Here is a 27,768-nt window from a genome sequence, read left to right as displayed (position 1 = left end):
CAAAAAGCCTGTCATAGGTTTGTAACAACAAGTCTTACTGGCTCATAGTAATCCATGCTGTGTATGAATTATATTGTCTCCCTATTTACTACCTTTGTTCACCACTCGGCATACACATAAAAATCTATTGATTGGACATTTAAATGTATTACAAATCAAAAGTGTGTCCTTTGTGCAATGCAATCTGAAAATTACAATTATTCATTACAATGTTTAAATATTCAAACTACATTTCTTATCTTTAATGACACTCGAAACATTTGATATCGAGTTCATGGTTAAAATCAATATCGAACAAATGACAGAAGTGGAAGTGGAGTGAATGACACTTTAAAAAAATGACCGATAAAAACAATATATATATGCTCATACAAAAATGTAACTGGACTTGTCTTCGAAGGGATCAATAATAATAATCATATGTGCTAATTTTAAATATTTTAACTAAAGAAAAAAAAATTAATTTCAATAAATCAACCAGTTCCAATCCCAATCCTTCGGAACTCCCAGAATTTTATAGGGAAATGGTTTCATTAATGGTTATTTCCGTACAACAAAATTTATTTGGAAGAGCGTAAACTACACAAACTACAAAACGAAATTTCAAAATATAATTCTGTACAAACTTATAAAATAAGTTGTCCTATAGAGATGCTGGGAATCATTGGAAACGTTGTCCTATGTGTGAGTGATTGGTACCAATCAATCTGAGGTAGCTATAATACAAGACACGCCGGGCCAGCTAAAAAACATTTCAAGACTCCAGTATGGCAGTGTCAATATTTGTTCAGAAAACGTAACGTAAACGAAAATGGGGTAACTGTAAACTGAGCGCGCCTTTAAGGTAATATTTTTACGATGAGTATACCACTTTCAGAAAAGATTGACCTTTTTGCCAAATTGGATACTCAAACGCCAAATGTCACGAATAAAGAACAGGCAATAATTTTAAAGCGACATATGAAGAGGTTATGAAATGCTACGAACCTGCACTCTTCATTTTGGTAAGGTGTGGACAAGGCAACTAAAATTCAGTTTGGTACGAGTAGACGGTGGAGTAGGACACTTTGAGTGTAGACGGTGGAGTAGGACACTTTGAGTGTAGACGGTGGAGTAGGACACGTTGAGTGTAGACAGTGGAGTAGGACACTTTGAGTGTAGACGGTGGAGTAGGACACTTTGAGTGTAGACGGTGGAGTAGGACACTTTGAGTGTAGACGGTGGAGTAGGACACTTTGATTGTAGACGGTGGAGTAGGACACTTTGATTGTAGACGGTGGAGTAGGACACTTTGAGTGTAGACGGTGGAGTAGGACACTTTGAGTGTAGACAGTGGAGTAGGACACTTTGAGTGTAGACGGTGGAGTAGGACACTTTGAGTGTAGACGGTGGAGTAGGACACTTTGAGTGCAGACGGTGGAGTAGGACACTTTGAGTGTAGACGGTGGAGTAGGGACCACTTTGAGTGTAGACGGTGGAGTAGGACACTTTGAGTGTAGACGGTGGAGTAGGACACTTTGAGTGCAGACGGTGGAGTAGGACACTTTGAGTGTAGACGGTGGAGTAAAACACTTTGAGTGTAGACGGTGGAGTAGGACACTCTGAGTATAGACGGTGGAGTAGGACACTTTGAGTATAGACGGTGGAGTAGGACACTTTGATTGTACAGACGGTGGAGTAGGACACTTTGAGTGTAGACGGTGGAGTAGGACACTTTGAGTGTAGACGGTGGAGTAGGACACTTTGAGTGTAGACGGTGGAGTAGGACACTTTGAGTGTAGTCGGTGGAGTAGGACACTTTGAATGTTAACGGCGGCGTATACAAGGGACGACTTTGAGTCTTCCAAGACATAGGACAAGTAAGATAAATAACAGCATTTTAGTCCTCTGGTACATGGATTGACGGTCAACAGTTGACATTTTTGTTTGTGCATGTTGAACGTCCTCGCAAATGAGGAGTAGAATCATATGAGAACACACCCTGCCGTATCAGCTAAAGATAGTTATACACATGCATATAGCAGCCATTGTTAGAATACACCACTGCATGTATGAGGGATAAATCAACAACCCTCTGTTTGATGGTGATAGCGGTTTATTATACAGTGAAACCTTTCGAATCTGACACTAAGTCGCATTAGACATAGTGTCGGAAAAGTTAGGTATTTGTTGTTGACTACATGTACACTTGTTGATTTCACATTTAGTACTCAATTCGTAATCTGTGAAGTACCAAACCTTCACTAATAAATATGCCGCCATTACAGACTCTTTTTCCATGAAAAGGTATATATTAAACATAAAAGGAATAAACATGGAACTACCTACATCGATGGTAGTAACAAACGGCCCTGGGTTTGTGTCTACAACTGTATTAAATTCTATAAAGATTGTGACACAAACTGTGATCATCATAAAGAGGAATATATGGCACATTCGATCGACAAAAAGCAATGTAATCTAACGTTATCAAAACACAGACACGTCTAATATACGTGATTGCGGGTTTATTTCTAATGAAAACTCGAGACATAATTTTTGATTGTGTTATTTATTTCCCAAGAATACTATGAGCATATCTTGAAGTGAATGAGTGAATGTGTCCATCCTTAAGTTATACATGTATTATGTATACTACTAGCTCATCTACATGTACATTGTCGTACTTCTCTCTCTATAGATGAAACAGAATAGATCATGGTGAACGATTTTATATTATACTGTAGATCTTGACAGACAATTCTATATTATACTGTAGATGGTGCCAGACGATTTGATATTATACTGTAGATGGTGCCAGACGATTTGATATTATACTGTAGATGGTGACAGACGATTTTATATTATACTGTAGATGGTGACAGACGATTTTATATTATACTGTAGATGGTGACGGACGATTTTATATTATACTGTAGATCGTGACAGACGATTTTATATTAAACTTTAGATGGTGACAGACGATTTGATATTATACTTTAAATGGTGACGGACGATTTTATATTATACTGTAGATGGTGACAGACGATTTTATATTATACTGCAGATCATGACAAATACGCCATCCACTCACTTTGCAGAAAATGTTTTAGAAATTTTGTTAAAATGAGAGCATTATTTCTCAGGATAACTTAACTGTTTTTTGGAGAGATAATTCATTGAGTGTTTGTTTATATTTTTTTTTTTTATACATTTCCGGAATATTTTTGAAAATAGGTCCCTCTCATGACCTCCCTGAAACTTCATTGAAACTTCTTTTGTTATGAAAATTTTGCTATTGACACTGACATATGAGTCATCTTCAAGGAATTGCAAAGTTATAGTTTCTAGTTCGCTTATAATGTAGTTATTTTATTATTGCAGCTGTTTGTTCTGCTCTCCCCACAACCCAGTAAACAAAATCCACTTCATCAAATCATTGTATATATCAGCTATCTGCAGATCGATACGACTTTTGTACATTTACCGTTTTCTGAGTATTTATTGTAGTGTAACAAACTCGTCTATTTCGTACAGAAATAAAATATCTAGTAACTTTAGATCCGAAATAAAGCGTAACAATAGGACTTCTTCCAAAACAATTACTTGGGAATCCTATGCCTGTTACACCTTATTTACCTCTAGGGCATTGCTATCTACCCCTTCTCTCCGTTTAAGAGGCACAACTTGAATTTGATCTACATGTAGGTTTACACGGATTTTACTGTACTGATAAAGCGGTATACACTTAGTTTGGTTCGCATTTTATCATCGGTATAGATTAATAATCAATTACTTTTTAATAGACTGTCAAGAGACTTGCCACATTAAGTAGCTTATCCGAATAGTTCTAGGAAAGTTTCAAATACTCTCATTGGGAGGAGTTTTATTATTTTTGACAAACGTCTATTGTTCCCTATTTAACTAGCAGGCCCTATGTCATTTTCCTCACATGCTGTTACCTGTTAGCCGTGTTAGGCTTTCTCTCAGTCCTAAGAGCATTAAGAAGAGATACAGTAAACGAGGTTATTTTCGTTGGGATTTAATTTCGCGATTTTGATGGCCTAATCATACACGTGAGGGTTACTTTCGCAAATTTTTCTTTTTTCAGTTTTCCATGAAAACCTCATACAGAATACCCCAGAAGAGTTGATCCTTAAGCATTATATTCTGAGAGCGTTAAAATATAGCCGATTACAGTTATTTAACGCGTCCAAAGCCTTCCTTCCCGAACAGATATATCGGTCTGGTGATCATGATGCTAGTTTTCATCATTTGGATAATTCAGTGTTTAATTCCAACGAGTATGATATTCATCAAACCTTACAATTGTTTTGCTTCAAACCACAATGCCTAAATGTATTAAAAAGTATTCTAACGATTATAAGAATTTCTAATTCTAGTAAGAGATCACAGACAATGTGATATAACGATGAAATACCTTAGATGTTTGAGAATAAATGTAAAACATTTGTTAATAAGTTATAATTCCAATAAAACAAAAAAGGAAAAAATTCAAAGTTCCGGAAAGTTGCATGGTCATGCGATTGCGGACGACTTCACTACATGTAATAGCAAATAATATAAATCACTGCGCAGGGAAATATAGTTTAGTGGACAAAGCATACGTGTACTAAATAATCAAAACATCAAACATGTATAATGGTCAATTCATTTGTTTCACACTGGTAAATAAGACAATAATTTATAAAATTGACACATACTATTTCAACATAGTACTATGTATTACATTCAAATCAGCATTATATGTAATTCATGACAAGCAAATGCATCTATAATAAATTACGATAAACAGTATCGCCACCACACATGACTACGGACAAATATCTTTTATATAAGTCTGTGAATTAACTAGGTAAGGTATGGAAATGAAGACCTCGAGGACAGGTAAGGACTGCAAGAAAGAATACAAAACGACACTATTTGGGGTAAAAATGTGTGAGCCGTTGACAGAGGACCGCAATGAATTCTGGGAGAGATTGAGCTGCCTCGGTATATTTTGCTATAAAATGTAATAAACAGAATATCTAACAGTATCTTCAGTAATACCAAACGCTTCACTCGTGCAGCTAATACTTTGGTATTACTGAAGACACTGTTAGCTATCCTCTATGTATTCAAACATATTTCCTTTTACGACAATACATGATAGAATAATAGAATACATCTCCAGTACTAGTGATGTATTGGATGTTATGACATTGGACGTTTCGTTAAAACATTTTATATTTACCATTTCATGTGGTGTGGGTGATATATTTGAAATGGTGAATTTCCTCATTTTAACGAAACAGATCTCCGGAAACGTGTGTGGAAATATGTGATTGTGATATCTTTCAGCTGACGTAAAATCCTCGATATAAGACAGAATTTACAAGTTCTATGGAATTATTTCAAATCTATAAGGATGATTATCAGGAATGTAAGTGCTTATTTTATTTTCTATATAGCATTCCGTTGTTGGCAATACACTAATTCTAGGTGTAAAAAATGGAAATTGCTAGGAAAAGGTATACATTTGTATGTCATGTTAATGCTGAGTTCTTTGGCATTAAAAATTCAGTACCATGCAAACAGTATGTACAATATATTCATCTTGTATGAAAATACATGTATACAAATAAAAATAAAACAAGTCAGCATAATGTAAATCGGTTCAGAAGATTACTGAATTCATTGTTATATTGAATACTAAAGATAGATTTATTGGAATTATCAAAAAAGATAACTTTGGCCAGAGTGAAAATTCTGGTCCGTATTTCAGGCTTTACAGAACTACTTTCAATACTGATACAGGTAACTGCTAGTTGATCTTAATTATCACCTGTTCAATACTCTTGCTTCCTTAAAGCCAGAAAACAAATTATCATAATAAATAGGCCATGACTTTGTGTTTAATCATCTGGGCCCAGTTGTTCAGAAGGTTATCAGCTTCATAATACTTAGTGAAAATCTCATTTCTGCTTCTCTTCAAATCTTTTGTGTGTGTACTCCTTAAAACTGGCAGGTAGGAAAATCTAAAAAGTACTATATTTTCATTAAATTTGTCAAGTAAGTTTTGCCTGAAATACTAAAGTAATGTAATCAGGAGTAAAACAGTGATTATTCTAATCACTTTAATGAACAACTGGACCCTGATCTCCAGCTTATTACACTTCTCACTACTAGCACTTTTCCAAGAACCAAATCTTTAACAAACAATCGTAATGAATTACACAGAATGTTCCAGGCAAGCCCACCTGAATGGACCACATCGGAAATGGACCTGATCATGTCCGTGTTTACATTCTTAACATTTCAAAGGAAAAATATTTTACAAATGTATGAAAATATTCATACTTTTAAAAACTACTTTCATGACTTGTTTTGATAATACTTCATTGTAAAATCATCGTATTTAATGTAAACTTAAAAACTTTTTTAGTCCTAGATTTTTCACTTAAATATTACAATTATAACTAGACCTACATTTACAAAAGTAATTTAAGTATTTTCTATATTTGTATAATCATATAGATAGAATCTGGATTACAAAATTATACAAAAAACCCTATATTTTCTATCTACGTAAATATTTTTATTTCAAAATAAATGAATCCATACCTTATTAACAAAGGATCTGGTAATAAATGATATTTCATTACTTAATCATTCAATTGATAATATAGGCATTAAGACCTCACAATTTTATGATTTTTACGATACCTACAGAGTCAAAAGTAAATATTAAGATAATCATTGTTTTCTTTTTAAGAAGCTAACATTCTTTGATGATATGCAAACAAGAATTACCTGGTAAACAAATCTTTGATGTTTTAACCAAACAAACAAGTGCAATCAATGATTGCGAAGCTTACCGGCAGTAGCAATCACACTATGCACTCATTTTTAATGTATGTATAATTATGTCATTTTGAAATTTTACGTCACATAATATCACTCCTAGACCTCTAATGGATGTATAAACCGAATCAGAAGGGTGTGGACTAACAAGTTTCCCAAAAATCTTTAAAGTGGATTTTGGTGCCAAAAAAGTTAAGTCCACAAAATGGTAAAATGCGAAAAAATAGCAATTTTTTTCTGCATGATTTTGCCATAACATCACTCCTAGACCTCTAATGCATGTATAGACCAAATTAGAAGGGTGTAAAAAATTCACAATTTTTTTTCTGCATGATTTTGCCATAACATCACTCCTGGACCTCTAATGCATGTATAGACCAAATTAGAAAGGTGTGAGGTGTATATTTTTGGACTTACAAGCTTTCCAAAAACGGGTAAAATCAAACCATAACACCATAAGAGAAAAAATAGGTAAAATTATGTTGTTAAAAATTGTGTTTTAAAATTCTAAATGAAAGATTTTTAAAAAAATAAATTATGACTCATTTATATTTTTTCAAATAATTTTAAAATCTTAAACCAGTAATAATAGTATCTATATCATCAACAATATATTTCCTTCCTTTACTTTTCTTACAATTTATAATCAGGAAGTAAACAATTTAACCAAATTAAATAATAGATTTGAGAATATTCTATTTCATGTTAAGTATCCATACCAGGTAAATGCATGGCTTGAAATTTCACACCTGCAGATATCAAATCCACAAGAGGGATTTCCTTTTTTGTAACAAAAATTCTAAAACATAAAATAAGAACTACACCATTCAGATATGAAATTAAAAAAACATCGGTGACAAATTCTAGTAGATTCTACATGTATAATTTATGTGTAGTCTAAAAATTTGTAATATGGATAATAAACAGTCTAAAACAAAATTTCTTTTATCAATAGTCAATGGGGAAATAAGTTACTGTTAGTAATGGAGACAAGAGTCACAGAAAAGTTATCAAATTGTCAAAAATTAAAACAAATATACTTCATTAGTAAAAAACAATCTAATATCACATTGTATTGAGAATAAGCATCAAAGTAACTTTATGTATTCCATGTATCACAATATTCTAATTAGGCCAGGTAGGAACTGGTCTGCTAACTCAGCTTGGTCCCAATTACATTCCCTAACCTGTAAATCTAAAGATAAATTAGTTAAGTTTCCTGCCAATGGCCTCCAGAGTCCAGCCAGTAAATCTGACACACAGCATGAAATGACATCTTCATTTTCAAGTTTTACTTTTATGATGTCAATTGGACTTTGAATGCATTACTCTCAGCTTAAATGGTTACACATAAGTCTATGTTTATCTTGGCCAACATCTAAAATGAAAACCTTACATAATAGCCGCCATATTGTATCAACCTTGGAACTCTCAAATTATATGTTCATGAGGAACTGGTTCATTCTACTAGAACGAAGCATTCATTTATCAGATGGACTGGTTCATTCCTCTATCTTTAACTGTATTGTCTGATAAATGGATGGTCCACATCACTTGTCCCTAGCTATGGCGGAATCATTGCGGATACCATAATCCTGTACAAACTTGGCTGTATTTTCCACTTCATCTGTAACAGGTAATAACATAAGCATTGTAACCTATTGTAGATTTGACATTTTGCATTTATTTAGTAAGATACAAATATTTAATTCTATAATTCTGTGTCAGTCTGTTCCATTTTTCAATAAGCATAGCATGCCAAGTTCATCATCTTCCTAGAAGTCTAATATCAGAACAAATACGCACTTATATCAATGTTATTCCCTTTTATATATAACAATAGTTATCCACATGAATAACATACACTTGTAGCTTTCAGTCTGCTATTGAACCAAGGAGTTATGAAATAATATCATTTCTAATTCTAGGCCTGTTCTCTGACACTATTTCAATATTTCCTCATCTCATGGAATTTCGTAACAAAAAGTACATGTTATAGAAGATTGATTGTAACGCCACCTATGTAATCATATTATATATGACCTAAGGAAATTGAAAGTAAGTCAAGGTCAATGATTTGAACAAACTTTGTACCCCTTCCTACCAGCATACTACTGCGCCAATATCATGGCCTCCTGGTTATGGAAAAATATACATTTGACCCCTGTAACCATGAAAGTAGGTCAAGGTCATTCACTTTGAACAGACTTTATAGTCCTTCAACACAACATGCTACTGACCCAATACCATGACATTGAGTCTTGGTAATTAAGAAGTGTCTGAAAATGTAGATTGTGAAAAGGCAATTACAACAGGTAATACTTGAGACTTGTACTTAAGTAATCTAACAGTCCTACCGTGGTCCCAGAGTTTCATGAGTTGTAGCCTTTCTTCCATGTCCTGTAACTCCTCCTCCTCCGACTCACACGAGATTCCTGTGTATCCCCCATTCTCTTTACAGTAATCGATGAAGCTTTAAAGTCAACAAATATAAACAGATATTAATCAGAAGCTGTGCATGTGATGTCAACATTAAATAAATTGTGTTAACAGACATAATACTAGTATGTACTATATAGCCTAGTCTAAATTAATGATAAAATACTAGAACTGTTGTCGGGATGGCTGAATAAAGTTAACAAAGGCAAAATAAGTTTTAAAGAAATTAAAAAAAAAAGAAAAAGTAAAAAGTAAAACTTTGGCATAACAGCCGTAAAAATAGGCAAATGAAATAATAATAAGCACATAACATATATATGAGGTTCGAAATTCTGTCCACCTTATTAGTTCATTGCACACTATTCAATTCATCGTTTTGCATGCATATATTTAACTTTATGACCCACAGGATATATATATCTACCATTTGTAAATCTATCACAGATTTCCTTCCCCAAGTTCAAATATGAAAAGATGACGGTAATTATCAGGATAGGAAATAAATAACTCAAACCTTTTCCAGTGCTCATCGTGTGACAGTGTCTGGGGATTTCCAATGACAATTAGTAAGGCCTTTGCTCTGGTCAAGGTCACATTGAATCTCTACAATAGATGGAAGTAAAACAGAATAAATATACATGTACGATCTTAAAGCTCTGAAACAAAGCATGCCTCCTCAGATAGTATAACAGATGTGGAGTATGACAAGGAGCATTTTCCATATTATTGTACATGAATGTTGTGTTTTGGATCCTGCACCCAAAAAATAATCAAATTGCACCTAATATGTATTATAATATTTATTTAATTATTTTTTTATTTTTATTTTTTTTCCATGAAACATATCTATAATTATTCATTTAATAACCCCACCTTTTCATTTTTCAAGAATCCCAATTTGTATTTGATATCAAGAGAGAGGTAGTCCGGGTTGCTGCGGACTGTGGATACAATGATGACCAATCGCTCCTGACCTTGGAATTCCTCTACTGACCCTACACTTATTTCAGTCATGGACTTTTTCCTCAGTAAGGCCTGTATTTTCTGGACCTGAAAACATATGATATCTTATAGAGAGTATACGTGTATATGATACCTCATAGAGAGTATACGTGTATATGATACCTCATAGAGAGTATACGTGTATATGATACCTCATAGAGAGTATACGTGTATATGATACCTCATAGAGAGTATACGTGTATATGATACCTCATAGAGAGTATACGTGTATATGATACCTCATAGAGAGTATACGTGTATATGATACCTTATAGAGAGTATACGTGTATATGATACCTCATAGAGAGTATACGTGTATATGATACCTTATAGAGAGTATACGTGTATATGATACCTCATAGAGAGTATACATGTATATGATACCTTATAGAGAGTATACGTGTATATGATACCTCATAGAGAGTATACATGTACGTGTATATGATACCTTATAGAGAGTATACGTGTATATGATACCTCATAGAGAGTATACGTGTATATGATACCTCATAGAGAGTATACGTGTATATGATAGCTCATAGAGAGTATACGTGTATATGATACCTCATAGAGAGTATACGTGTATATGATACCTTATAGAGAGTATACGTGTATATGATACCTCATAGAGAGTATACGTGTACATGTATATGATACCTCATAGAGAGTATACGTGTATATGATACCTCATAGAGAGTATACGTGTATATGATACCTCATAGAGAGTATACGTGTATATGATACCTTATAGAGAGTATACGTGTATATGATACCTTATAGAGAGTATACAATATGTCTATAAACTAATTCAGATCATGAGAAGCCTTAGTTTCTGTTCTTATTATTCTAATTTTTTGTGACCTTGCTTTAGTAATAGTTAAGTTATCATCAACAAAAGGTATATTTTGTTGATACCATTTGGAAAGTACAAACTTAAAGAAATTAACATCTGTGTCATTATTTTTCTAAAAACGAACATTAGTCAATTCTGAAAACATCTGACAAGATACTTCAGAATTATTCTGATATTATGATGCGTAAAGATAAAAGCCATAAATTACCTGCTTCCTGTATGGGGAGATAACTCCAATATCTTTTGGGTTCACCTTGTAGCCTTTGTACTGCAATAGCAGTTGGATGTATGACCAGACTTTGTCAACCTCTGCTGCATTGAAAAATGATGGACTTCTCTCCTCCCGCTCATCCTGACCGATGACCCCATGAAATATAACAGGGAAGTTTTTCTTTGGAAGACCTTCCCAGCCACAGTAAGTTTCTCTTTTGCCTATATCAGCACAGCTATCCAACTCTCCTTCATAGAACATACGGTTTGGAAGTTTCAAAATTGCTGGATGTGAACGGTAGTTTCTCAGCAGTTTAGTTATAATTCGGGTGTCGTATTCATTTCCAGATTGTGTATTGCCTCTCTTATATACTTCACACTTTGACATGAAGCGCTGCAGCAAGGATTCACCTTAAACAGATTATAAATGACGATTGTCTACAATTTATAAAAGAAGACTGATTAAAACTTCAGACTATACAACTAATGGCCTCTCTTATAATAAGGTGGGGCTGTGATAGCAGTCAGTCGGTGAGTGGTTCTACATATGTGCTCTCACTACCTGTAGCAGTTCGTGTTTTTCAGTAGCTGAGAAACAGACCTGTGAGTCTTTGGTGCCGCAGTTGCATCCTTGGGCAAGACACTTTGCCCTTGTTTCCCTGGATAACATGCGATGGGCCTCTTGTACGTTGTTCAGAGAGGAAGTCACCAACTACTACAAGGAGACCCCAACTCAAAACAATCCTGGCTGCAGTTAACTTGGCCATAAAACCAGTAACAAAGAAACAACTAACTCTTGAAGTGACACCGATGTACTACGAACCCAACAAAAACACTCAGCCTTGCTCCACAAGCATTGCTGTTACCCTCTACTCCAGGAGAGGGAATATGTAGAGCTCTGGTAAACATCTTGACCTGCTGAGTGTAAGATCTTAGTTACCAAAAGGTCCCAGCGGGTTCAATCCTTAGTGGAGGCATTGAAATTGATGAAATAACGACCTCTTATAATTACTTATTGTACATGTGAATTTTATTTTGATGCAACACAAATGAAATGAAGTATCATAATGTTGAAAAAACAACTCACCTAGTCCGTATTGCAGGGCGAAAGGTGATCGGAGGATTGGCCCTAACTGTTTGGGGTCACCAGCAAGTACCACTTGTCCACACTTTAACTGTGGGTCATTTGTCAAGATTCCAGCCAATGGAATGATACACTCAGGCTCTACAGCATGGCCAGACTCATCCACAAAGAAATGTGAAAAGGTGCAACTTTGAAAATTTGCAGACACAAGCCTAAAATAGAAAATATCATATCTTAATTGAATAACCTAATTGTTTCTTCAACAATTTCATTTTCGTGCATTCCAGTGAGTGTTTTAAACTAATGTGTATCCAACAAGGCCTGTATACAAGTGATTCTATAGTGTCAAAAGAGAAGTTGGGAGTAACAGACACTACCAGAGGGAAATATCCACTGGGATACCAATGAATCACGCAATATTGTGATACACTCTATTCCTCTGACAGCCTGTATCAACAGGGGAATGGAAGATATGACTAATTCAATATCCCTACATCATCTACTTTGAAAGTAAGAAATAGAGTTAATTTTGATACATCATTGAGTACTATATTATAAGTACACGTACCTGCCCGCAGTAACAAGTGTACATATGATGATCTTGTATTCCTGGATCGTCTCCTGGCCAGGATAAAAGTACTGACACGTGCTACGGTCATAGTTACTTATTTCCTACAACAAATTACAAATTATGATTGTTAAGTTATAAAGCAATTCATAATTACAATGACTCATTACACATTATCACAAGAGTTAGAGTGGAAGATTAAGTGGAAGGCAATCTTTAATTAGAAAACAAGAGTACCATGGCGCTGGGGCGGAACAATATACGCCCGTCAAATGCCTTAGTGTTATATACTATCTTGAATTGAAATAGGATTAGTATCACCTTATACTGTATGAGTGGTTAGCTGGCATAACTCACTTTTCACTACAAAGTCAATGTCTTTTTTCTAAGAGTTTGAGGACTACAAGTAATCCAGAAATAGTCCCTAACTCATTGAACACAACTTGATACCATAATTATAAAGCCTACTCATTTTCAAAGAAATCGGAAGAAAACTGTAGGAGACCACCAAACAAGATTAAAATATAAATAAACAAAGGGAAATAACTTTTGCAAAAAAAGTTGAATCGAAATTCCTTTCAGGTAAGCATAACTACATATCATTAATACATGTAAATGAATATACACCAAATTCCAAAGAGAATGATTGAAAATGATGGAGATCTTCAGACAAATAAAAGTTTATGCTGGATGAACAGATGAATGGCAATGCCATTCCATCATACTTCCATCAAATTTAAAGGGATATCATAAAAGAACACATAGATAGAATAAGATCGTTTCTGAGGTCTAACCTTCACTTCACTTGGAATAGAATCCCATGACCTTGAGAATGCGTTCAGTCTTATTATGTCATTTTTTGGGATTACATGTATCTTGAGAAGACGAGTGGCAATGAGATCAGCAGCACTGTTGGACGGAGCACAGGCCAGGATACGGCACTTTGTTTTGAAATTTTTCCATATCTGAAAATTCATTAGATAGAAAAAAATAAATATGTACACATGTAAAACATGCCTGTTTTTAGACTGGAGATGAATGTGATTGTGATTGTATATTACAAACAGACACAAAAAATAACTCCACTTGCCCATTAATTAGGTCAATTAAGTGAAAACTCAGAACACATCGGGCGAAAAAAAAAAAAATCTCAATACTGACAAATGATCAAAACTCAATAAAACAGCTTCCATGATTTGTAAATTGCATTATATGTTGATTTAGTTTTACTTTCCCTGGTAGATCAGTGGTGAACTTTTTACTCTGACAAAGCAGGCCATTCTTTGGGGATGCAGTAAAATACTCAAATAACAAAGAGACACTGCTTTATTTATTTTTTACGCTTCTTCCTCCGTGGAATAGTGACTACAATACCTGCATCATGGCTTCCACAATGGTGACAGTTTTACCTGTCCCAGGTGGACCAAACACCAAGTATGGAGCTGGACGTGACATTCCAATAAGGATGTTATTAATGGCGATCGCCTGTTCCTTATTGTTCTCCAAATCCTTGTTGTAAAATCTACAACATCAATATTTTCATTTCCATGATGGTTTTGTGTAATATCAACATGTAATTTTGTGCAGCATACCCTGAATTACATATATGAGTTTTGTACACTTCATACTGTTCTACAATGATTATGTAAATAAGTATAAATTTGAAGCACAGAGTCTGCCAGAGGCCCCACTTTTCAGTTCATGTCAAATGATGATATCTATCAGAAATGCTACACTGAAAATGTACAAATACTATTAGTGCTGAAAATATCTACACAAATGCTAAGGTTACACAACTAAATCAGCCAATCAGCTGGTGTTTCGCATGAACCAAGTCCCTGAGGAAAATGTGTTTCATAGGTTTGTAGCTATTTTTCTGAGTAAATAACATATGAAATGGATCCTTTCTATATACAAGAATAAAGAGAAGGGTCTTGATATTCGGAAAATGAAAAATATACACTCCTACAGAAAATAGAATGACAGGTGTAAAAAGGTGGGAATTCCCCAGGTGGGGGTTACCCAGTGCACTGTAAATGTCAGGGTTACTGTCTTTCGAGTACCCGTGTACTCTTATATGACATTAAACCTATACAATAACAACATTTATCTGATAGAAAAAACTTCTATTGGTGATAACACAGAGAGTTCCCAAGAAAGATTAACCAGAGGCTCCCAGATTATTGGTTCTCTATGATGAAACATTGAATAATATAACACATAAATATAAGTACAAAAGGATTAGGACCTTCACTTACAAACATTGAATGATATAACACATAAATATAAGTACAAAAGGATTAGGACCTTCACTTACAAACATTGAATGATATAACACATAAATATAAGTACAAAAGGATTAGGACCTTCACTTACAAACATTGAATGATATAACACATAAATATAAGTACAAAAGGATTAGGACCTTCACTTACACAAGAGGTTGGGCTACGATGTTCACACTTCGATTACAAATGGTCTTTGGTGCAGGAAAAAGAACGTCCTGGAGTCCTTCATCTTTAGCTAACGCAACTGCCCTGTGCTGGAGGCGCAGAGGTAGTCGATTAAAGACAAAACGAACATTGAACTTCATGCCCCTGACATACTGATCCATCAATCTGAAAAATAAACAAAAGTATTATTAACAAAATATACTTATTGTCTTAACATCTGTAGCCTTACCAGATTAGCTACTTTTTTAATGTTATCATTAAATCTGTAAAGTCATAAGTTTGTCATAAACCATCATACACAGTATACTACAGCTGTGTACATGTACCCGTCATACATGTAATCTAGCCATGATATTTTGACTCAAATACTGAGTCTCATATACTGGGTGAACCTTGTGTGTCTGATAAGATAATGAGTTACAAACAATTACACAGTTCTGACTCAAATATTAAGTCTCAGACACTGGATGAATCTTGTGTGTCTGATATTAAGTTAATAACAATTACACAAACATTTCTGAATTGAGTTTCAGAAACTACATGTAAGTGTACTGTTTGTGAGTATGAGAATCTGACTTATATACAGTGTACTAAGTCTAACATTGGGTATACATAATGTTTGTGATATATTGAATGGAGTTCACTATCAGCTTCTGATAGTATACCACACTTACAAAGATTACTAACATGACAATTCAGTTAACCCCCCCCCCAAACCAAATGTGAAGTTATATGCCAAGGACGCACAGATGATAAATAAATCAGATGGATATTTACTGATAATAAAGTGGTGTCTTTGTACGATGAAATTGGATCTGGTGATCACCTATTTATTATCTGATTGTATTTGGTTGTATCAACTTAAGTAATATCATTAATATGAAATTATATCAGGATTCGAATGTGAAAACGAAAAATTCATAGAGGCAATATGACTAATTTGATCAATGATCATATCGCCCATTCCAGGGTGTAAAATCAACCATGATATTTATTTGAACTGATAATACAAGTTATTCAAATTAGGTATTCTACCAATTTAAATGTATTATGTTGATACTGCTTCTTGAATCATAATTGTTTTATACCCCAATACGGTAAATTGTATCTAAAAGAAAATATTACGTGTGGAAAAGCGTAGTAGATAGAGCCCGGACAAGATAATGTGTGGAAGTATGGGAGGACAGAACGACGGCCAGACACAATGTAAAACTAGAATCCTGACGGCCAGACACAATGTAAAACTAGAATCCCGACGGCCAGACACCGACGGCCAGACACAATGTAAAACTAGAATCCCGACGGCCAGACACAATGTAAAACTAGAATCCCGACGGCCAGACACAATGTAAAACTAGAATCCTGACGGCCAGACACAATGTAAAACTAGAATCCCGACGGCCAGACACCGACGGCCAGACACAATGTAAAACTAGAATCCCGACGGCCAGACACAATGTAAAACTAGAATCCCGACGGACAGACACAATGTAAAACTAGAATCCCGACGGCCAGACACAATGTAAAACTAGAATCCCGACGGCCAGACACCGACGGCCAGACACAATGTAAAACTAGAATCCCGACGGCCAGACACAATGTAAAACTAGAATCCCGACGGACAGACACAATGTAAAACTAGAATCCCGACGGCCAGACACAATGTAAAACTAGAATCCGGACGGCAAGACACAATGTAAAACTAGAATCCCGACGGCCAGACACAATGTAAAACTAGAATCCCGACGGCCAGACACAATGTAAAACTAGAATCCCGACGGCCAGACACAATGTAAAACTAGAATCCCGACGGACAGACACAATGTAAAACTAGAATCCCGACGGCCAGACACAATGTAAAACTAGAATCCCGACGGCAAGACACAATGTAAAACTAGAATCCCGACGGCCAGACACCGACGGCCAGACACAATGTAAAACTAGAATCCCGACGGACAGACACAATGTAAAACTAGAATCCCGACGGCCAGACACAATGTAAAACTAGAATCCCGACGGCCAGACACAATGTAAAACTAGAATCCCGACGGCCAGACACAATGTAAAACTAGAATCCCGACGGCCAGACACAATGTAAAACTAGAATCCCGACGGACAGACACAATGTAAAACTAGAATCCTGACGGCCAGACACAATGTAAAACTAGAATCCCGACGGCCAGACACAATGTAGAACTAGAATCCCGACGGCCAGACACAATGTAAAACTAGAATCCCGACGGACAGACACAATGTAAAACTAGAATCCCGACGGCCAGACACAATGTAAAACTAGAATCCCGACGGACAGACACAATGTAAAACTAGAATCCCGACGGACAGACACAATGTAAAACTAGAATCCCGACGGCCAGACACCGACGGCCAGACACAATGTAAAACTAGAATCCCGACGGCCAGACACAATGTAAAACTAGAATCCTGATGGCCAGACACAATGTAAAACTAGAATCCCGACGGCCAGACACAATGTAAAACTAGAATCCCGACGGCCAGACACAATGTAAAACTAGAATCCCGACGGCCAGACACAATGTAAAACTAGAATCCCGACGGCCAGACACAATGTAAAACTAGAATCCCGACGGCCAGACACAATGTAAAACTAGAATCCCGACGGCCAGACACAATGTAAAACTAGAATCCCGACGGCCAGACACAATGTAAAACTAGAATCCCGACGGCCAGACACAATGTAAAACTAGAATCCCGACGGCCAGACACCGACGGCCAGACACAATGTAAAACTAGAATCCCGACGGACAGACACAATGTAAAACTAGAATCCCGACGGCCAGACACAATGTAAAACTAGAATCCCATCAGTTTCTGTTGAGTGAATAATTAACCGTATATTGAATCAGACATTTTTTATGATCAGACTATGAAAAACAAACTACTTCTGTCATGAGGGTGTTTTGTTGAGGTAATTAACAGTTTGGCTAACATGCTACTCACTTTTTATTAAATCCCAGGGCCACTTCATTCTGCCTGACCTCATGGACGTATCCCTGATACTCTCTGTCAGCATTGCTTCCCTCTACACAGATTCTGACATACAACCAATCCCCTCTCAGTACTGACGGACGATTCTCAGACAGGCCGGGTACCTGTAACAAATCATAGAAATAGCATTAACAGCCTTTCATAACTCTAATGGGAGACAAAAGTGTGTGAGCAATATTTTAGACTTTACAACAGACTAGTTAGTGTACATAGCAAAGACACAAGTCAACAAATATTTCCTAAGGGGAGATAATTGTCTATAAAAGTTACTAATAAGATAAACTGTGAGTGTTAATAAACCATATTCTTCCACATATTTCAATCATTTTGTGCTACCATTCATGATAAAACACCATAAAAGATGGAGGCCTCATAAAGGGAGCCCTATAGGGAACAGTATCAGGAGAAAACTGTATGTGGGCTTTACTAACCTTCCCAAAGAATGAAATAAGGGAAAACACTAGCTGTAGGTTCCAACTGAAAGGTGATTTAATTAAATCAATATTGATAATTACTAAATAATTTCATATGAAATATAAATCAGAATCATTTCACACACAGAGTGTGCCATTTTTCTGATGTGACAGCAATACTTAAATTATTTGTGATTTGAATGCAACAATGCATGACTCATGATTTATTGATCATGTGTTGGCCCCGTGGGTCTATTACAGAACTATGGCAGTAGTTGTCTGTAATACTCACCTCTAACCGCAGTAGTCTGCGATTGTTCGGACACTCCTTCATGGGGACAGCCTCCATATCGTATTTACGGATGTCAACCTCCATCTGTGTCTCCTCAAAGTGATTCAATGCAGAAAACCGTTTGTCATAGTTTTCAAAATCAAGTGGTTTCTCAAGAATACTCCTGCAAGAATAAGAAACCAGATGATATAGTTCAACTGTTGGTGTACTCAGACATGTATATACCGTCCTATACTGTTGTGTTAAACATCCTAACACTGCTGGAATACCATCTGTCCAAACATCAATAGACTGCATAATAAACAGATGAAACAAGCGGCCATGAGCCTCATCTGACAGCTGAGTACTGAAGCATACTTATAGATGATGTTTTGCCAATAAACTAAAATTTAACACATCTGACTCATGTGAAAGTAAATGAAAATGTTAACTAAAGATGGACAGCACACAAGCCGGTTTAGAAAAAAATTGTCATAGGCTGCAACAAATACTAAGATGTTTAAATGAAGTATACATTTTAAAAAATATGTATCGAAAACTTCAACTTACTTGAGTATTGTAAGTTCTGCCCTATCAGTCTCGCTGTATCTCTCCAGACTAAGGTTGAGACCACGGTTGATGATTTTCCTGAGCGGTTCTGGAATGCGGTATCTTTGTAGAGCTAAAGTTTTGGGTAGGTTGTCTCCACACCATCTGATAAATAGTAATATTGTTGTTTACATGAAAACCTGTTTAAGAGAACTGGTATACTGGAGGGCTAGACAGACAGAAAGGCCAGACAGACAGGAGGTCAGACAGACAGGAGGGCTAGACAGACAGGAGGTCAGACAGACAGGAGGGCTAGACAGACAGGAGGTCAGACAGACAGAAAGGCCAGACAGACAGGAGGTCAGACAGACGGGAGGTCAGACAGATAGGAAGGCCAGACAGACGGGAGGTCAGACAGATAGGAAGGCCTGCAGACAGACAGGAAGGCCAGACAGACGGGCAGACAGACAGATAGGAAGGCCAGACAGACGGGCAGACAGACAGATAGGAAGGCCAGACAGACAGGAGAGCCAGACAGACGGGAGGTCAGACAGACAGGAGGGCTAGACAGACAGGAGAGCCAGACGGACGGGAGGTCTGACAGATGTGCGGACACATAGATGGGAGGTCAAACAGACAGAAGGCCAGACAGACAGGAGGGTCAGACAGATGGAAGGTCAGACAGACTGGGTGACAGATAAATGGGAGGCCAGACAGACGGGCGGACAGATAGACGGAAGGCCAGACAGACAGGAAGGCCAGACAGACAGGAGGGTCAGACAGATGGAAGGTCAGACAGACTGGGTGACAGATAAATGGGAGGCCAGACAGACGGGCGGACAGATAGACGGAAGGCCAGACAGACAGGAAGGCCAGTATATGTAAATAGTACTATTCTATTATTATCAAAGTACAGATGTACTGGAGGGCCATTAATTCTTAAACAAGATCATGTACCTATATAGTAACCTTACTTTGGAAGTGGGTATCCTCAGGGATAATTAACTAGTCTGTGTATATCTATGGTGACCTTACTTTGGTAGTGGGTATCCTCAGGGATAATTAACTAGTCTGTGTATGGTAACCTTACTTTGGTGGTGGGTATCCTCAGTGATAATTAACTAGTCTGTGTATGGTAACCTTACTTTGGTAGTGGGTATCCTCAGTGATAATTAACTAGTCTGTGTATATCTATGGTAACCTTACTTTGGTAGTGGGTATCCTCAGTGATAATTAACTAGTCTGTGTATGGTGACCTTACTTTGGTAGTGGGTATCCTCAGTGATAATTAACTAGTCTGTGTATATCTATGGTGACCTTACTTTGGTAGTGGGTATCCTCAGTGATAATTAACTAGTCTGTGTATATCTATGGTAACCTTACTTTGGTAGTGGGTATCCCTCCACGATTTCCGCTGCCTCTCTCCGCCATGACTGCCGAGGACGTTTGTATGGCTTGGTGGATTTCACTGTGTCTGTGATGGCACTTTTACATTTGGCATGGATAAACTTGACGATATGGAATTCATGCCCACCAAGGTTGAAATGGAAACCTAAAGGGGCATGATAGTTGCCAACGTTCTTCGCCATCGCTGATATCCTTATCTTGTACGTAGAGTCTGAAAATCAACAGAAATTATAATTGATACAAGAGATCCAAGATAATGTTGACACCAAACATTGAATGACCTTTATTGCATCTCCGTTAGACTGATCTTTCTCTACTTTTCTCTTCTTCCCCTGAACGATTTAATTACAAGAGAAACCTACATATGAAATCTGAACTATCTGCAAAATAACAGCTTAAACTTAAACAAGAGGAACCTTATACTGATGAAATTCAAGAAAGATCCAGGAAATCTTTCTGAGAAATAGCGACTGCAACATAGGGACCAATCTGCATATGAAATTAGATAAAGATCCATCCAGAACCTTCTGAGAAATAGTGATAACAGATTGTTTACAGATTTTATATCCAGAAATGTGCAATCAATTTTTCACTTTGGAAGGAAGGTAGTATTGAACATCTATATGAAGTCGTTTTGGGGTCATATTTGACCCCATTCCCAATCGAAAACACAAAATTAGTACAGTAGTTCTGTAGTTGTTTTTTGTTTCTAAGATTTCTTTATAAATTCCCAGTTAGTTTGCCAACTTACCAGGCAAAATTGTCACTTTGTTTTGTTGTTCTGTGACATCTTTTTCATCATACAAAGTAAATACTCGGATCCGTTTCAGCATCTCGCAGTGGACAAGTTCTATCATGTCCTCTGAGGAAGTGTTTTTGATGGTTATATTGATAGTTCTTTCTTCTCCTTCTTTCAGATCGAGGAAGTAGGTGCCATTTTTTCGATCACAGTCAGCCTTGATCTGTATGCTATTTTTGTCTTGTATGAGATCCTCCCTTCAAACAAAAATAACACTGACATGATCAACAAAAACAATGACTTTGTAACCGCTTTGAATATGACTGAAATCAAGACAAGAGAAACATGTCTATTAACAGGATGCTATCTGTGTCTCCTACTTGGAGCCGCAGTGGCCGAGTGGTAAAGGTGTCCGACATAAAAAATGACCCTGGCTGTTAATAGGATATTAAACAAACTAAACCAAACCAATGTCTCTACTGTTATAACAGTGGTGACTTCCTGTCAGATGTCCCTCCTACTGTTATAACAGTGATGACTTCCTGTCAGATGTCCCTCCTACTGTTATAACAGTGGTGACTTCCTGTCCCTCCTACTGTTACAACAGTGGTGACTTCCTGTCAGATGTCCCTCCTACTGTTATAACAGTGGTGACTTCCTGTCAGGTGTCCCTCCTACTGTTATAACAGTGGTGACTTCCTGTCCCTCCTACTGTTATAACAGTGATGACTTCCTGTCAGATGTCCCTCCTACTGTTATAACAGTCGTGACTTCCTGTCAGATGTCCCTCCTACTGTCATAACAGTGGTGACTTCCTGTCAGATGTCCCTCCTACTGTTATAACAGTGGTGACTTCCTGTCAGATGTCCCTCCTACTGTTATAACAGTGGTGACTTCTTGTCAGATGTCCCTCCTCCTGTTATAACAGTGGTGACTTCCTGTCCCTCCTACTGTTATAACAGTGGTGACTTCCTGTCAGGTGTCCCTCCTACTGTTATAACAGTGGTGACTTCCTGTCCCTCCTACTGTTATAACAGCGGTGACTTCCTGTCCCTCCTACTGTTATAACAGTGGTGACTTCCTGTCAGATGTCCCTCCTACTGTTATAACAGTGGTGACTTCCTGTCAGATGTCCCTCCTACTGTTATAACAGTGGTGACTTCCTGTCAGATGTCCCTCCTACTGTTATAACAGTGGTGACTTCCTGTCAGATGTCCCTCCTACTGTTACAACAGTAGTGACTTCCTGTCAGAGTCCCTCCTACTGTTATAACAGTGGTGACTTCCTGTCAGGTGTCCCTCCTACTGTTATAACAGTGGTGACTTCCTGTCAGATGTCCCTCCTACTGTTATAACAGTGGTGACTTCCTGTCAGATGTCCCTCCTACTGTTACAACAGTAGTGACTTCCTGTCCCTCCTACTGTTATAACAGTGGTGACTTCCTGTCAGATGTCCCTCCTACTGTTATAACAGTGGTGACTTCCTGTCAGATGTCCCTCCTACTGTTATAACAGTGGTGACTTCCTGTCAGATGTCCCTCCTACTGTTATAACAGTGGTGACTTCCTGTCAGATGTCCCTCCTACTGTTATAACAGTGGTGACTTCCTGTCAGGTGTCCCTCCTACTGTTATAACAGTGGTGACTTCCTGTCAGGTGTCCCTCCTACTGTTATAACAGTGGTGACTTCCTGTCAGATGTCCCTCCTACTGTTATAACAGCGGTGACTTCCTGTCCCTCCTACTGTTATAACAGTGGTGACTTCCTGTCAGGTGTCCCTCCTACTGTTATAACAGTGGTGACTTCCTGTCAGATGTCCCTCCTACTGTTATAACAGTGATGACTTCCTGTCTGATGTCCCTCCTACTGTTATAACAGTGGTGACTTCCTGTCAGGTGTCCCTCCTACTGTTATAACAGTTGTGACTTCCTGTCAGATGTCCCTCCTACTGTTATAACAGTGGTGACTTCCTGTCAGGTGTCCCTCCTACTGTTATAACAGTGGTGACTTCCTGTCAGGTGTCCCTCCTACTGTTATAACAGTGATGACTTCCTGTCCCTCCTACTGTTATAACAGTGGTGACTTCCTGTCAGGTGTCCCTCCTACTGTTATAACAGTGGTGACTTCCTGTCAGATGTCCCTCCTACTGTTATAACAGTGGTGACTTCCTGTCAGATGTCCCTCCTACTGTTATAACAGTGGTGACTTCCTGTCAGATGTCCCTCCTACTGTTACAACAGTGGTGACTTCCTGTCCCTCCTACTGTTATAACAGTGGTGACTTCCTGTCAGATGTCCCTCCTACTGTTATAACAGTGGTGACTTCCTGTCCCTCCTACTGTTATAACAGTGATGACTTCCTGTCAGATGTCCCTCCTACTGTTACAACAGTGGTGACTTCCTGTCCCTCCTACTGTTATAACAGTGGTGACTTCCTGTCAGATGTCCCTCCTACTGTTATAACAGTGGTGACTTCCTGTCAGGTGTCCCTCCTACTGTTATAACAGTGGTGAGTTTAATTGCAATTAAAACCGGGAAACAAATTAACCCACTGATTATGGGGAATCTCCAATGCCGGGCTTCAGAGCCACAGAAAATATGTCAAGCATGTCGAAAAGGCAAAGGAAAGTATTGGATAAAATCACAAGATCATATACCGCTTTAATACATAGTCAAGGTGCGTCTGTTAGAAAAAAATCTAAGACAGGTTAACATGAAGACCTACCATGAAATGGCAATGAAACTTCTCTACATTTGATAAACAAACCCATGCTTTTCTGTTTATCATCTATGGATGTAACTCAGCATGAGCAGGGTTTATTCACGTTTATTTTTAGATGTTTTATTACATAATTTACCTATGAATTGTCGATGTTACTGTTCTATAAGGGATTATGAAGTTTGTCTTGATCAAATTTTGTATCAATCAACAAATACATAGAGAGGCTTTAAATAATCTAAAAGAGGGAGTCAAGCCTGTTTCCATCAGCACATTCTGCTTAAAGGACATCGGACATCAACAATGATACTGGAGTGAAGCCTGTGTCTACAAGTGCATTTGATCTAAACCACCATTGACTTATAGCAACATTGTAGTCCTAATTACACTCACTGTATAGTTCCAACTTATGTCTAAAACTTACCTTTCTTTTTTCAGTTTCATTGTGATCACACTGAGTCTGTGACGACGACCTTCCAGGTGACGGTGCAGTTCTCCACCCGATGTACACTTAGCCCCACATGGAGAACACTCATAAATTTGATTCTTATAAGACACATACTTAGGAAGATTATTGAGTGTGGGGCTAAATGGAGCTGCCAAATTTCCCCTGGATTCACTGCTAGCTTGATCCCGAGTTCCTGAGGGGAATTTATTAAAGTTTAAGGCAGTATGTTGGTCTACTACTAGCTTTCCTTGCATTTTCTTCTTTGGTTTTGCACCTTTGTCACTAAAATTTTCATTTCTTCCCAGTGAAATAGCTGCACTTTGTGAACCTGGGTTGCAAATGTCTGAATATGTTGGCTGCCTTTGATAGAAATTTGATGCACCTGAATTTCTATAGAAATATTCATTTGCACTCTGTTTGTGAAGTTGCTGAAGCACATCTCCCTCCAGATGTAATACTGAGTTGTCAATGAGACTCTGAAACACTATATCAAAGTCAATACTAGATTCTTCGGGGTGAATCTGGCAACGATATGTAAGATATTCTGTATTATATATTGTCTGTAAATCTGTCTTTTTCAGGCCATTTACCTGTTGATGTTGTGTCTCAAGAAAACGTAAGAAATCGTTCCCTCGACAACTCAATTCAGAGACATCTCTACTCTTCCTGGTAGACATCTGACAAAAATAAAACCAACATATGTAATTATTTTACATTCCATAATATCTTGAGATTTGTTTTCGGCATATGAGATTTGATTCGGTTGAAGGGTTTTTAAAAGGTGATAAAAAGACAACATGGATGCAAAAATGATATCACCTAACAAGATTTTGTGTAACATGATATTAAAAATTTGATATTTTACAAGTATTATCAAAATTGCTTTAGCTTAAAACTACAATATTTATTACTGAGCTAATCTGAATACATTACAAAATTAAGTAAGAGACATAATACTTCCTATATAAACTAGAACAGACACTGCATGACATAAATTCATAAACAGTTGTTGTTAGAAGTTATCTTCGAAAAAACATTATATTCTGTTGGAATTTAAGGTTTGACAACCCCCCTTCAAGATGACAGGTTTTGTTGCTCCTTTAACAGCTGTGAGGTGTACTGACCTTACAAGTTACATGTACCTGAAGATGGATGTGGTCCTAAGAAATCATAAATATTGTAGAAAAGTCCCCTGGTTATATGTCTAAGTAATTTGTAAACTAGAAATCTGATAAATGAATTGATGATGATTTTGATATTTCTTAACATTATATATTATTATAAATTTATGTTAGCCATATGAAGAAAAAAAAACCAATATACCAAAAACAATTTTTTAGCATGACACGTACTGTACAATTATACTCACGATCACAATACACACCATTATTAATTAACTTCTTGCATATTGGTAAAAATATGAAAAAACGGCCCAATCAATATCACTGGAAAACTTGGCCAATATGGGCAAAACTGAGCCAATACCATATTGGCCCAGTTTTCTCGTATTGGCTCAGTTTTTCAATAGCATCCAGTAGTACAGTATCAAATTCTGAACAGGGTTATCTGCCCTTTTCTCTCTCTTATCTGGTGCAAACATATCAGGAGGTAACATTACCATCACTCTTATGCCGCCACAGAAACAAATGAAATATTCCCATCAGTCTAGATCTCTATCCAGCTCTCAAGAATAAATTAATTGAACTGACTCATTATAATGATTCTTGTTATAATGTTTTTATTGAATTAATTGTTGTCATTAAATTTGTTGAACTGATTATTACATGTATTGTTGTCATTAAATGTTATTTGGCAAAAATATGCGTTTTTTTCATATTTTTACCAATATGCAAGTAGTTAATTAATAAAAGAGTCATTAATCAGCCAATTCCATATTGGCCCTGTAATTAGGCCTCAGTCTGTCAAATTGGCCCTTGGCCTGCGGCCTCAGGCCAATATGACAGACCTTGGCCTAATAACAGGGCCAATATGGAAGTGGCTAATTAATAACCCTATAATACAACATGTGCATACCTGGTCTACAATAGTGTTTGGTAGTCAACATAACATCTGTCAATATTCGGAAATTGCAGATTAGAGAAGGATTAAATAGTTATAAAGTACTGTACTACCATGGCATTGTTTATAAATTCTTCAATGGAATGTGTCGTTCTACAAAGCAGTTTGTCAAGTCTAAGATCAGATATTGAGATAAAAAAACTTTCAAAAATTTCAGGTGTTACTCCTGCGTTTATTCAAATACTTAACATGGGTCCATTGCCAACTAAAGCAACTAGCATCAATATTTTTAGCCTGAGTTTTCTCTGGCCAGGACACTACACTAAGATATTTGACAAATAAATGTATGGAGGGCCCCTTCACCACTGACCATACATTTATATCTATCAGAATGTCAAAGTCTGGTGAATAGATGTTTGGTGTAGTTTGGCCCCTACACACAATAATAGTGATAATAAAATTGGTCCTCTCACACAAATCGAAACTGAAAGTACAAAGTTGCCACTTTGGCACAATCGATCCATTAATATGCGATTATGGCTACATTTAATCCAAACGATATGTTATCACTATCTACATTCATCTTACAAGACAACATTGTTTAACTACCTGTGAAAATGTTGATAAATAAACTTACTTTTACGAAGTAACAAATCACGTTGTCATATTGTGTCATACACAGGAGAGTTCCAATTAGAAGAAGAGTTACGTCCCTTCTACTATCTTG

At 36.9% G+C, this 27,768-nt stretch overlaps 1 protein-coding gene across 1 annotated transcript; it reads right to left on the bottom strand.

Moving 5' to 3' along the window:
- Positions 1 to 2,077: 2,077 nt before the first annotated feature.
- On the bottom strand, positions 2,078 to 27,768 carry LOC117330385 (putative helicase MOV-10). Its single transcript, XM_033888631.1, has 17 exons — positions 27,679 to 27,768; positions 24,999 to 25,699; positions 21,871 to 22,115; positions 21,096 to 21,330; positions 19,734 to 19,877; positions 19,185 to 19,347; positions 18,432 to 18,583; positions 15,435 to 15,617; positions 14,374 to 14,521; positions 13,794 to 13,964; positions 13,000 to 13,103; positions 12,435 to 12,643; positions 11,346 to 11,758; positions 10,156 to 10,332; positions 9,797 to 9,885; positions 9,201 to 9,316; positions 2,078 to 8,470 (listed from the first exon to the last, which is right to left on the bottom strand). Exons 1-17 carry the CDS (start codon positions 27,715 to 27,717, stop codon positions 8,394 to 8,396), a joined length of 3,366 nt encoding a protein of 1,121 aa, XP_033744522.1. The 5' UTR covers positions 27,718 to 27,768; the 3' UTR covers positions 2,078 to 8,393.

The sequence above is a fragment of the Pecten maximus genome, chromosome 7 (assembly GCF_902652985.1).
Source record: "Pecten maximus chromosome 7, xPecMax1.1, whole genome shotgun sequence".
NCBI lineage: Eukaryota > Metazoa > Mollusca > Bivalvia > Pectinida > Pectinidae > Pecten > Pecten maximus.
Note: the sequence above shows the minus strand (reverse complement) of the source record. Positions and strands in the feature narration are given on the sequence as shown.

Excerpts from the sequence above, each read along its gene's own strand:
- LOC117330385 (XM_033888631.1), bottom strand. The coding sequence starts at position 27,717 with ATGACACAATATGACAACGTGATTTGTTACTTCGTAAAA. Across the intron at positions 21,331-21,870 it reads CAAAGTGACAATTTTGCCTG|ACTCTACGTACAAGATAAGG; the intron begins GTAAGTTGGCAA and ends GTTGATTTTCAG. Across the intron at positions 9,886-10,155 it reads GATTCTTGAAAAATGAAAAG|AGATTCAATGTGACCTTGAC; the intron begins GTGGGGTTATTA and ends CATCTATTGTAG.